Source organism: Eleutherodactylus coqui, chromosome 4, assembly GCF_035609145.1.
Source record: "Eleutherodactylus coqui strain aEleCoq1 chromosome 4, aEleCoq1.hap1, whole genome shotgun sequence".
NCBI classification, from domain to species: Eukaryota; Metazoa; Chordata; class Amphibia; order Anura; family Eleutherodactylidae; genus Eleutherodactylus; species Eleutherodactylus coqui.
Window position 1 is genome coordinate 71,142,090 of NC_089840.1, and position 12,824 is coordinate 71,154,913.

Consider the following 12,824-nt stretch of genomic DNA (forward strand, 5'->3'; position numbering starts at 1 on the left):
TTTCTGTGCGGGCCTCTGCAAGGCTCGCACAGAAATAGGAAATGCCGCAATTTGTTGACCGCGCGTGTTTTCACACGGTCAAATTGCGGCTGCCTGCATAGAATTGCATTATCTAATGCAATCCTTTGGCAGCGGGCACGGGTAGAAATTCTGCGGGAAATCCCGCCGCAGAATTTCCGTACGTGTGCAGGAGGCCATACATGCATGTTTTTATTGTGCATTTTTTTCTTGCTCTGCACTTTCTGGTTCTGTTTTTCCATGCGGTCCCCATCACATCGCACTCACATGAAAATCATGCGGTTGCAATGTGTTTATTTTTCATGAGATGGTTTTAAAAAAAATGGGCGATACTCGAGACGATCGGTCCAAGTTTCATCAATTGGGCTGTGTGAGGGGTTGTTTTTTTGCAGAGTGAAGCCTCGTTCACACGAGCATACATTTGCACGTGCGTAGGCGCACACAAATCCGCGTGTCCACGCACGTGCCAAAACGTGTGAACTAAGCTCCATGTAGCATTGCTCTCAATGGGGCTACCGCTGCTGCCTGTGGTCCCATTGAAAGCAATGGCCTGCCGGCAACCCCTGCAGTGATTTTCGGGGAAGGGCTTTAAATATAAGCCCTTCCCTGAAAAATCATCCCTAGCTGTAGAAAAAAAAATAAAAAAAAAATATATATATATATATAATATATATACACTCACCTGTCCGCCGCTGCCGGGCCTTAGGCACGTCTTGCCACTTGTTCTCCCTGCACTGCTCTGAAGCTCTTTCTGCAGGCGGGGATTTAAAATCCCCACCTCCTAAAAAAGGGCTGTGTCTGATTGGCTGAGCGCTCAGCCAATCACAGATAGCGCTCAGCTATTCATCGAATGACAGCTGAGCACTGCCTGTGATTGATCACGGTGCTCAGCCAATCACAGACAGCATTCTGCCATTCATTGAATTCAGTAGGCTCGAGGCTGCCCTGCTAGCCCATTGGCATCCTTGAATAGCACTGCAGTGCGGGAAGGGGTCTGCCGGCAACTGTCGATGTGCGGGCCGCTTTGATTGCGGCACCTAAACAGCTGTCGTGATCAGAGCTAATTCTGATTGTGGCAGTTACTGGCAGCTGAGTTTTCAGAAACTGCTTATAGCTACCGGCTATGGAGCGGACTTGGCTTCCAAGTCCACTCCATACACACCTCAGGAACACAGGACGTTTATAGTCATTCAGTGGTCCTGAAATGGTTTAACTGCATCTCTTGGGAGATATCTCCATCCATACAGGTACAATACCAGGGGCAACTTGGTAAACAATGTGGATATAAAATGATCCAAACTTTTTAGAGAAATATGCAGATTTTTGTAAAAGTTAAAAGAGAATTTTTTTGAAAAAAGGTCTGCACTTGGTCTTGCCAAACCAAATTTCTGAATAGTTTTGGGGGGAAATTACAGAGCTCGACAGTGGACAGTGGATACTGTGTAGCAAGATAGCCTTTTCCTTTTTTATACGTGTCCTAATTGTATGACTGCTCCATATGTGGGATCCCTAAAGTTCTATAGACATATGCAATCCATAGGCGTCCGAAGTGTTGTTACACATCAGGCACCCTGGAAGTGAACCCATAGACTGTAATAGGTCCAATGCAGGTCAAAAGTGCGTACATTGGACCCTCCTTATGTTTCGCTACATTTTATTTGTAGTATACCATGCATTTCTATCTCGCCCATAAAAATCCTGCTTAATATATAGTTTTCTTTTTTTTTTTTTTTTTTTTTTTTTTTAGTTTTCTTTTTTTCTTTTTAATTTACAGTCAATAGAAGGCATGAAGGCTCCCAATTGCTGTCATGCATGGATGTCTATGAGGGCCTGTCTGAGACATGGCTTCATAGACCTTAAAAATCACTATATTGCACCAGCAATCAGGTCTCCTTTGGGGACTATATAAAAAATACAAAAAAGTTTCATAAAGTTTTAAACCTTTTTAAAATGAATTACAAATATAAAAAACCACACACAGTACCACTGTGTTCATAAAAGTCCAAACTATTAAAATATCACAATATTTATCCGCCATGGTAAACACGGTTAAAAAAAAAAACAACAGAATGCCAAAAGCTACACTACATGGAAAAAAAAAGAAAACCATACTCACCTAGCAGTTGCTGTTTAGGTCCCTCCCGCTCTGATTGGTTCATCATGAATGAATGACCTCCTTGAATGGCTGTGATTGGTTCATCGAGCGCCAGCTTTGATTGGTTCAGGAGCACCGCCTCAGCCAATCGGAGCAATCACTTGCTGCAGGCGGTGTATTCAAGCCCCGTCACCAGCAAGAGATGCTCCATCAGCATTGAGGACTACACGGAAGCTTGCAGGAGCGCCGCACTCCAGCTGGAGGGACCTGAACGGCAACTGCTAGGTGAGTATAAGAACCCCCCCCCCCCCCCCCCCCCCAAAAAAAAATAACACCCTGTTCCTCTTTTGGGGCAAAAATTAATATAAGACGGGGTCTTTTTTTCGGGGAAACATGGTTATCGTTTCAATTTGAAGTAACGCATTTTTTGTACATGAGGCCGTTCTCCAATTAAGGTTTCTGCAGTGGTACTAGACCACAATGAAGTGCACGACGGAATCTTTGCCTGACTAAACAATACTGCATGAGTAAGCTACTTCCATGGTGTAGGTTTTAGGATCCTAACCAAACGACCAGATCTGCTTTCATTTTTGCTGGCGTAAGAACACAGCGTTCTCTCTACGCGTTAGAATTCTCTCTTGTTTTTTGCACAGTCAAAGGAAATTTTTATATGATCATTTGCTTCTTCTTCAGAGTCTGAAAAGGAAAGAAAAGGAATACGAGCACGAAATGGAGCGTCTGGCAAGAGAGAAAATAGCCACACAGCAGCGGCTAGCCGACTTGAAAAATGAACTCAGCCAGTGGATGGATATTATGGAGATTGACCGAATTGTACGCCAGACCGTTCAACCTGAGGATGACCAGGCTTCTACCTCAACAGCCTCAGGTAGCTTTCACTCAAGAGGTTTTGAAGGATATTTCATTAAAACAACTTCTAAAAACTTTTCAAATTCAGAAAGGCAAATCCCTGACTCTTCACAGATTCCTATTCAATACTTATCATCTCTGGGCCTCGATGGTTTCCTTTTGTGCATGTTAAGTGTATCGGCGTTGCATTTTTGCTAGTATATTGCTAAAATTGTGAGAGAGACGTCAGATTTACCAGTGCTTGTAATTGCAGTCCCAAAGCACAATCGCAGTGACCGCGCACTTCCTGTGGTCCAGTCTTATCCTATGGGCTTTGTGTAGCTCCAAAACACCATCTAAATCAATGCAATCCAAAGAGGCTTGAGTAGCTTCTGTGTGATTGATATAATTCACACAATTTTGATAAACCTGAAAGCCAGAATACCGGCAGGAAGTATGACATGAGGACCTTGCTTCAAGCTTTTGGTCTAGAGGCATAGCTAGGTTTTCCTGCTCCTCGGGCAAAGATTCAGTTTTGTGCACCTTCTCTGATCTAAAGCTTATCTATTTAGCCATGTCCCTCCTTTCATCAACTAAATGTAACATAACTTGTTGGGAAGCAGGCTGAGCAAAATACTCAAGAACTGATATACCTTTCAATGTGCAGAGTTGTAAGTGTGCCTTGGGTGGAGCATTTGACAAAGGCAACTCTCTGACACCCAGCTACTTGTTGGGCGTTAGGCGGTTGCCTCGGCCGCTGGCAGCCTGGTGTGCAGCTATGACTCTTAACGTCTGATGTCAGATCGGGTAAGAGAAAACAGTATACCTGCATAGCACCTTTAATAAAGCTCCTTTTCGGGATAGAATAGATGGTGCAGCATCCCATTATTTTAAAACACTTATATGTTATTGGGGTATTCTCAAAATTGACACTTATCATATCATAGCTAGGCTTGCTAAGTCTGGGGATGTAAGTGTTATACTTGCCTCCCGCCATTGTTCCCCCAGTATTATAGCTGAAACCCGCCACTTAGTGCATTGAGTGGTGCACTAAGTAGTCCATCTGTTCTAATTTTCTTAATGCAAGGACTACTTAGCAATGCCGTTCAATGCACTGCAGTGGCAGCGTCTAGAGTTCAAACCTGGGAACAATGGGGGAGGTAAGTATAACACTTACATCCCCGCACTCAGCGAGTCCTCTATTTTCAGCCCATAAGCTGAGATTACAGGGCTAAAAGTAGGTGACTGTCTTTTTAACTTTACAACTCACTGCCAAGGGTGGCTTTACATGGGACAACCATCGTTCGATAAATTGCTCGAAAGAGCAAATGCAAATGACACGTTCATAGGCATTCATGCATTGCAGCCTTGGGAGCCTTTAATATACCCCAGGGGGCCATGCTAAACCATTGGCACCCTGGTAACCTATTGGCACCGTGCTTAGATGCACGGTCAGCTGACCATCTAAGTAGTAAACTGCAGAGATATGCGCTAACTCCAATGGTGGACGTTGCAGAGAGCTGTCAGAAACAGCTGATAACCACCAGGCATGGAGCGGACATGCATACACTTTAGCGAAAAATAAACAGTCTAAAATGAGTGCAGTCTTGTTATATAGTACGGATGGACAGGACACACACTAAATTGTTTTCAATGGAGCCGCGGCTGTTGCCAGTGGCTCCATTGAAGACAATAGCCTGCCGGTACCCCTGAATTGTTTTTCATGGAAGGGCTTTACATATAAGCCCTTCCCTGAAAAACAATAATTTTGGTGTATGAAAGAAAAAAATAAATAAACATGCCTCTCCGCCGCTGCCGTGACCCCCGCAGGGATGCAGAACACATCTGCCGCATGCAGCAGATGTTTCCCTCATCCCCGCTAGTAAAAATGACAGGCGAGAGCTGAATGAATGAATGAATGAATAACAGGTGAGAGCTGCCTGTGATTGGCTGAGCGCCTCAGCCAATCACAATCAGCTCTTTCAGCAGGCGGGGATTTTAAATCCCCACCTGCTGATAAATCAGCACTACAGAGCCGGGGACAGAGCAGAGAAGATCCGGCTGAGCCCCGGCAGCTGAAGGGAAGGGGGTATGTAATTTTTTTTGTTTTTTTTACACTGCTTTTACAGTTTTTTTCTTATAATTAAAGCCCTTCCCTGAAATCCAATGACAGAGAGCCGGCAGCAGTATCCTTTACCACAGCTGTCAAGTGTGACAGCTGTGGTAGGGAATTGAAGAATTACTCTGCTGCATCTGTCACAAATGTGGCAGATGTAGCAGCAGGGAATTCTTTTAACTAGCGGGGATAAAGGAAACATCTGACACTAAAATTATTGTTTTTCAGGGAAGGGCTTATATGTAAAGCCCTTCCCTGAAAAACAATGCAGGGGTGCCGGAAGACCATTGTCTTCAATGGAGCCGTCGGCAGCATCCGCGCCTCCATTGAAAAATGCTTGAGTCTCCCATTGACTTCAATAGGGTTCCTTACTCGAAACGAGCTCTCAAGCATTACAAAAAGCTCGGCTCTAGTAACGAGCACCCGAGCATTTTGATGCTCGCTCATCTCTAATTATAAACAATTATATGGTAAATTTATGGCCATTTTACACTAAACAAGAACCTCCCGATTCTCGTTTGCCCGATATCCTCACCAGCTCGTGTGCACTCGTGCAGCCTGTTTAGACAAGCAAATCATTGTTGGGAATCATGAACTTCTCGTTCGGTGTTTCAGATTCCTTCATGAAACCCTGAACAATTAGTGTCTAAACGCAATGAGAAGCCTACAAGCTGCGTTTAAACTGATAGCTTATCGCTCACTTGCATTCGTTTGAACGATTTTTGGAACAATATTCAGTCTAAACTCACTCTAATCTTTACAAGGTATTTTTTTGTCTTCAAAGCCAAATTTGTGGAGGTACAGAATTTGAGACCCCCAACAGTCTCACTTGGAGATTTTGTGAGCTGCACATGCATAGCCACATCTGTTGATGGTTAGATACCTCGACATTAAATTGTTCACAGCTGGATCCCCACTAATCATTTTTTTAGTGCTATATCTAAGGACAGCTGCACACAACCGGATTTGCATTGCGGTTTCCGGAGCGGGTGTCCGCCCCCAGGTTAAGCAGCAAATACTTCCATAGCATGCTATAGAAGAGCGCTTTCTCCTGCACAGGAGCGGAAATCAATTGTGATTTTTTTTTTTTTTTTTTTTCCCGCCCGTGGAGGAAAAATCGCAGCACGCTCTATTTTTGAGCAGTTTCCACGTGGGCAGCTACCATCAAACATAATGGAAGCTGTTCGGAAGTTGCGAATTCTCCGTCATCACTAGGCAATGACGCAGGAAAAGCAGGGGTTTAAAAAATAAAAGTTGAACTGCGCATGTCCGAAGGCAAGCCGCGAGTCCATCTGCAGTACAGAAAAAAAAAAAAAAAACAGGTACGTGCGGGTGCCGGTGGGGAACAAGGTCTGATTCCGCTGTGGCCTCCCACATGCGGAAGGCCTAAATCAGGAAGTATTAACACGATCTTCTCGCAATTGAACAGAACTTGTGCATAAAAAGAATCCATTAATTTAAATGAATTCACATGAGTGATTTTTCTCCTTGATGAAGAGTCTGGAATCGAAAAATCACAGCATGTCCTATTTTGGGGCAATTCTTGTTCAAAAATCACTGTGATTAAATTGCAGAAACCATTATCTAACTTTATTTGGGGAGGTAGAATCCTTAGAATATCTTTATCAATTCTTGCCCTGCAGAGAAAAAATGGAGGCGCGGATGAACCCGGTATAAAAGCATAGTATAAATAAATCATACTTAATCAGATAAATAAATTTTTGGATTAGCAAAGGAAACACTTCCTGTTGGAAGGTAATGGAAGAGGTTACTCTGCCGGGAGCCACACTTCATTCCCTATTATATGCAGCGGTCCTGATAACCAAAAATAGTCTCTCTGGAGTAAGGGTGGAGGTCCAAGGAATATTTCTCCCATGAGGGCCACAATCGAGGCCTGGACGTCCCTAACCCAGAAGTCCATATAGTAGATCACGGAAACCATCGATACCTGTTGAAACTTTGAGACCTCTAATCCCCAATTTAGCAATATCAAATTAGGAGTAAGAAAAAAGTTGAGGATCTTATGGTGCCAGAAGGGATGAAATCCTTTGATGTGCTACAGTCATGCCTTTGGGTACTTGACAGTGATAGGCTTAAATATATTCAAATGAAATCCTTCCTAAAAAACTATCCGAGTACCAAGAAAATAATACCTTCAGAGATCATAAGTAGGCTCGACCTGCAACCAAAAATGACCAAATCGGAAACAAAAAGCTTCTATAATATGCTAACTGATAAACGTATACTGGGGAAGAAAGCCCATATGCTCAACTGGGAAAAAGAATTGGGAGAGGTATTTTCCTTGGAAGAGTGGTTGGGGGCTTCAATGGGAGTGCTACAATCCACAAAGGGGGCAGCCATCCTAGAATCCCAACTTAAGTCACAGATGAGGTGGTATTTTACTCCTCACTTGATGGCAGATCGTTTAAAAAAGGAAAGTGGCATGTGCTGGAGGGAATGTGGCCAAAAAGGTAGGTTATCAGATCTGTTCTGGTCTTGCCTGAAAGTAATGGGATTCTGGGATGGAATATTTGCACTTTTAGAAGAGATACAGAAAGTGAATGTCCCAAGGTCTCCAAAAATGGCTCTTTTACTACTGCTAAACTTAGATGGTTTTCCTAAGCCTATTAGATATCTGATAGGACATGCTCTCATGATGGCAAAGACACTCATAGCAAGGAGATGGACCTCCCCTTGCCTCCGACAATAGAGGAGTTCGAAAACCATATGGCGGAACACTGCCTTTATGAAAAATGATTAGTGATACGCACCAATTCATACCCAAAGTATTTAGATGTGTGGGGAGGGTGGATGACCTATAAGAATGAGGGAAAGTCATAAAAAAGAAACAAGACGCCAAGTTGTTGCTGTTGTTGTTTGTGTTATATGTTGCAACTGATGTTATGTATACTTATAATTGAGAGCTATTAGCATACCAGCATCAAGAATATCTATTTATGAATGATGCTTTGTAATTTCTATGACGTTCATATACTTAAATATTGCATTGAAATGTATAAATTTGATAATTCTCCAATAAAAATACTAATGTATAAAAAAAAATAAAATAAAATAAAATCGACCATTATTTCCTATAGTAGCATGAAAAAAAAAATCAGACATGCATGAGCCTTACGTTAACATATCCAAGTTCATGAACTAGATTTAGAGAAAGCCCCTTTAATCTTTATCTAGTATTAGTGACTGTGTATAATACAAACTACAACATGCAGACATGTATGGGCTGCTCCGAAGTATAGTAGCGTGTGAACTGATGTGCGAAATAAAAGTAAAAAAATATATATTCTTCAAGGTTGGCCAAATATGAAGATACTTTCCATAGTTTATATGTAATAAATGATTTTTTTTTTTTAACTATGTTTTTTTTTTCCTGGTCTTTCAGAGGGTGAAGACAACATTGATGAGGACATGGATGATGATAGACCTGTTAATGCATTGCAGAAACGTCAACAGCCAGAGCTTCTGAAGATGGTACCGTCCAACGCAGCTTCCCACAATCATCATTCCACTGTTCTGCCTCAGCACGTCTCCATTCAACAGAAACAAGTCCCCTCTCCCCACGCACAGCCTCTCTCCAACCAAGCACTGGTCCCACCTCAGGCCATGGTGCCAGCACAGACTCATATTGTTGCTGCTTCAACAGTGCAGTCAACCGTGATAGCCCACACGGCCACCACTCATGCCTCTGTCATCCAGACTCTAAACCATGTCATCCCAGGGCCTCAGACAAAGCACATTGCTCATATTGCACCTTCCACGTCAAGCCCTGTACAGCTAACCACTGCTGCTCAGCCAATCGGCCACATCACTGTGCACCCAGCTGCCATTAATCATATGACCCATCTCGGCCAACAGTTACCTATTTACCCCCAATCCGTTGCAGTAAGTCAGCCCATGGTGAGCCACATCGCTCACACCATTTCCCACCCACAAGTAAATGGAACCACAAACTTGGGTCAGCCTACTGTCATGGCAAAGCCAACCGTAGGAACCCAGGTGGTCCACCATCCCCAATTAGTCGGGCAAACTGTCCTAAACCCGGTGACTATGGTAACCATGCCATCATTCCCTGTCAGCACTTTGAAGCTAGCCTAAACACTCAAAAAAAAAAAAAAAAATTAAAGAATTAATTAAATAAATTAAATTATCCATCGGACAACTGAAACTCCATACATTCCTGTCCAGTCATGTTCCAAGGAAGATGAGACACTTCTTTACAAGATTCTGATCCACATTTTAATTGGCTTTGGAAAAGACGTCCTTCTTTATGGTATAGGCCTATATATGACAACCGACCTAGGGCCCAATGTGCTGGAATTTTACCATTCTCATTGTCTCAGTGACTGTCACTCATAATGACTCTTCATTTACTCCTACCAGTAATCAGTGAATAGAAAACGGGACTTTTAATTTTTACCTGCTACTCCACTCACACATATTTTATTATATATATATTTTTTTGTTTTTGTTTTTTTTGTTTCTTTTTTAAATAATGTGTATCTGTAACATACAAAATTGATGACCTCTTTCTAATATAAGAAATTAAGTTGAAAACAGTAAGCATAATGTTGATTTATAATGTTATGGAGGTAACTGCTGCAGAAGGTATACACTAATAAAGGAGCAAAAAATACCACTTAATTTTTTGGTAGCGAAAGAAAAAAAAACCCAAAACGAATTGGCAAAAGTATGGCAATCCTGATGCTTACTTCATTGGTGATCACGGCATCCGCTTTTGCAAAAGTAAACTATTTGACAGGGGTTATGGTCGAAGGCATCTTATCTCGCCAATCGGTACCCTGCTGTGGACACGTAAGGGGTAAGAACCTCGAAACTGCCGTCTCTACAGATGAATTCTCTTGCTCTTGGACGGGGCTTATCATTTGGGTGACATGAGCTTATTTGCATACAGGGGGCTAAGGGTGGCTTTATACAGGGCAAAACGATAGTCATTGAACATCATTGAATGACTAGTGAATGACTTAAAAAGAAGGTGTGCGCTTTTTCGGCATGCATCTCCTCTGAACGCTGATTAGTTCACACCATTTTTTTTGAATATATTGCATTTTGCATTTGTAACACTCATTGGTTTCCGAAAACACATAAATACATCCGAGTGATCCTCAACTGTGAACAGTCCCTGCTGGTCTTCGAAAGAACACTCGCTGCTACAGTCTACGGCTGGTTTTGGTCTTCAAAGATGTGTTCACTCAAAGACTGCTCGCCCGTATTTACAGTGGACTCTGCAGCCAATGAATGTGCGTTGGGGAAGGGTTCGAAATTTTAAATATATGCCCCCGAAGGAACCTCAAGTTCCCCAACTAGTTGACAAATTGTATTTCGGACGTGTAAATGCTCCCAAAAAGTCTTTCAGTGGTTTTGTGAAGTTGAACAACTAAACAACTATCACTATATGATGAAGCACACAAACAGTCATCTGCTTGCTTTCGCGACTATTTCGAGTGATTGTTTAGGCAATATTTGCCCTATGTATAGCACCCTAAGGCTTTTCTGTATGTAATTTCAGATCACGAGGGTTTTCCTAAAAGCGAACACACATTCATTTATCGCCTATACTAAGAAAAATGCTGGAACGCATCAACCACCTGCACAGTTCTTTTATTATATCTGTCCCTCATCATTCTACTTAATGATGTTCTCACGTTAATTGGATATTACATACATTTTTTTAATTCGTCAGTAATAACATGAGTACTGCTAAGGTTCTTTGCTATGTATTTACCTGGCCTAACTTCAGTAATGAGATGGGTTGATAAGGAGCCATTGCCTGACAGCCGCATGTAAAGGCTGTAGTCAGTTGTTAGGCCATGGATGCATAGCGGCCATATTGTATTTTTGGTAACAAGCCCAAAGCCGAATTTGCACTGTCCTGAAATCTGAGAAGAGAAAATGGACCTTGTCCGCAGTACGGTTATGCCATTCTTCATCTCCTCTATAATAAAGTACATGGAAAGCCTCTATAATAAAATGTGACAGGTTGTTCCTATAGTTACGTCTATTCGAAGTGTTATAATTTTGCCCAAACTTATTTTTGATACACACTAAGACTACTGTAGGAGCAACGGCCTAAATGTGAGATATGGGTTTTGGTAGCAAGCTAGCTTATCCATGGATAGGCAAAATAAGACATTCAATTTATCTATTTTTGTATAGAAGAATTATTAAAAGTTCTCTGTGAGAGCATAAATAAAGTATGTGCTCATGGTGTGTAGTATGTCACGATGCAGTCCTGGCGATCATGACTAGGGGGAATTCACTGTTTACATAGAGGACACCCACAGGACAAGGAATGTATATATAGTCAATGGACATGCCCTATGGAAATGTGCAGTCCTTGTACCCCCTGAGACCTACTTTTTGAAATCCAAGTTGCGACATATATGTCCATATATGAGCACATACTATGATGTTTTCAATAAACTTTATACAATCCCAGAGAACACCTTTTATAATGCAAATACCATATATTGTTTTAGACCTATATTACATGAATTAACTGGTATATAGCCAACAAAGTTGGCTTAAAAAGGGTTGTTCAGTTGTAAACGATTGATGGCTTATCCTCAGAACAGACCATCAGTAGCCTTCCATCTGGAACCCCCACCGATCAGCTGTTCACCAGGCCGGTGTGTTTGTGCACTGAGCTAATTTTTCTGGAAACATAACAGCTCTGGTCTCTCTGCAGTGGTCAGGCTTGGTATTGCAGCTATGTCTCATTTATTTTAGATGCTGCTGGTGCCCTTCTGCAGTTCTGGGCCCCGTTTTCTGTTGTTCAAAATGGCTACCGACATTTTCTAACTACCTAATACACATTGTATGTAGCTCTTTGTTTAGCTTTGGTAACGTGAGCAGCGTTGACCAAACAGAGCAGGTGTAGTGCATTGGTAGTCTTAACTCTAACAAAGCACTGTGGTAGTCGGAGGATTGCAATCGACATCTTGGAAGACCAAAAATGGGGCACAGAATCTGTGAATTGGCAGGACAACAGCACAGGAGACCAATGCCTGATAATATAACTTCTCCCACCAGTCCCTTTACCAGAAAGTTGCTTTAAAGAGAACCTGTCATCAACTATAAGCTCCATAAACTAATTTATGGTGAATATAGTTTAGGTGATATGGAGTATCGGGGGCCTCTATTCATACTCACCCAGTCCCCCATTCCTACGGTGTCCTCCCAGGCACAGTCAGTGCGCGCACAGCAAGGCTGTACACACTGGCTATGACTTACTAACTTAATGTATGGTACTTCTAGTTGGTGTCCCATTAAGGTTGGATTCACGCAGCGTTCTTTAGTGTGCTATGCTTTTCCTTCACGGGGTTCTGTCTGAATAGCCAAAACCAATAGTGAGACAAACAAAACCATTGACTTTAATTAGAAACCAAAAGTGCAAACTTCGCTCTCCACCTGGCCAAGCTTCCACCCATTTACATAATATTCGGAGGGCACAATAGTGTAGCCGGCTATACTATCATGTCCATTACAGAAATGGCCAGAAATCCTATCAAATGGCAACTAAATTTGGCATCTTTGGTCTCTGACTAATTCAAGTCAGCGGTTTCATTCAAGGTTCTATTTGAATACCTTTTTCAGCTATTCAGATGAAACCCTGTGACAGAAAGGCATAATGTAATGAATAACGCTGTGTGAATGTAGTCTAAGGAGTTGTAAATGATTTTGGTTCCCTTAAAAACATTGCCTTTGCTG

General features: G+C 42.2%; 1 protein-coding gene across 2 annotated transcripts in view; it reads left to right on the forward strand.

Moving 5' to 3' along the window:
* The window catches only part of MNT (MAX network transcriptional repressor), a 92,073-nt gene extending 82,344 nt beyond the window's left edge, over positions 1 to 9,729 (forward strand). For both annotated transcript variants that reach the window (XM_066599631.1, XM_066599632.1), the window contains 2 exons: positions 2,807 to 2,999; positions 8,479 to 9,729. In XM_066599631.1, the coding sequence (XP_066455728.1) occupies positions 2,807 to 2,999; positions 8,479 to 9,191 (906 nt within the window). In that variant the 3' untranslated portion in view covers positions 9,192 to 9,729. The remainder of the gene's footprint in view (positions 1 to 2,806; positions 3,000 to 8,478) is intronic.
* Positions 9,730 to 12,824: the final 3,095 nt, after the last annotated feature.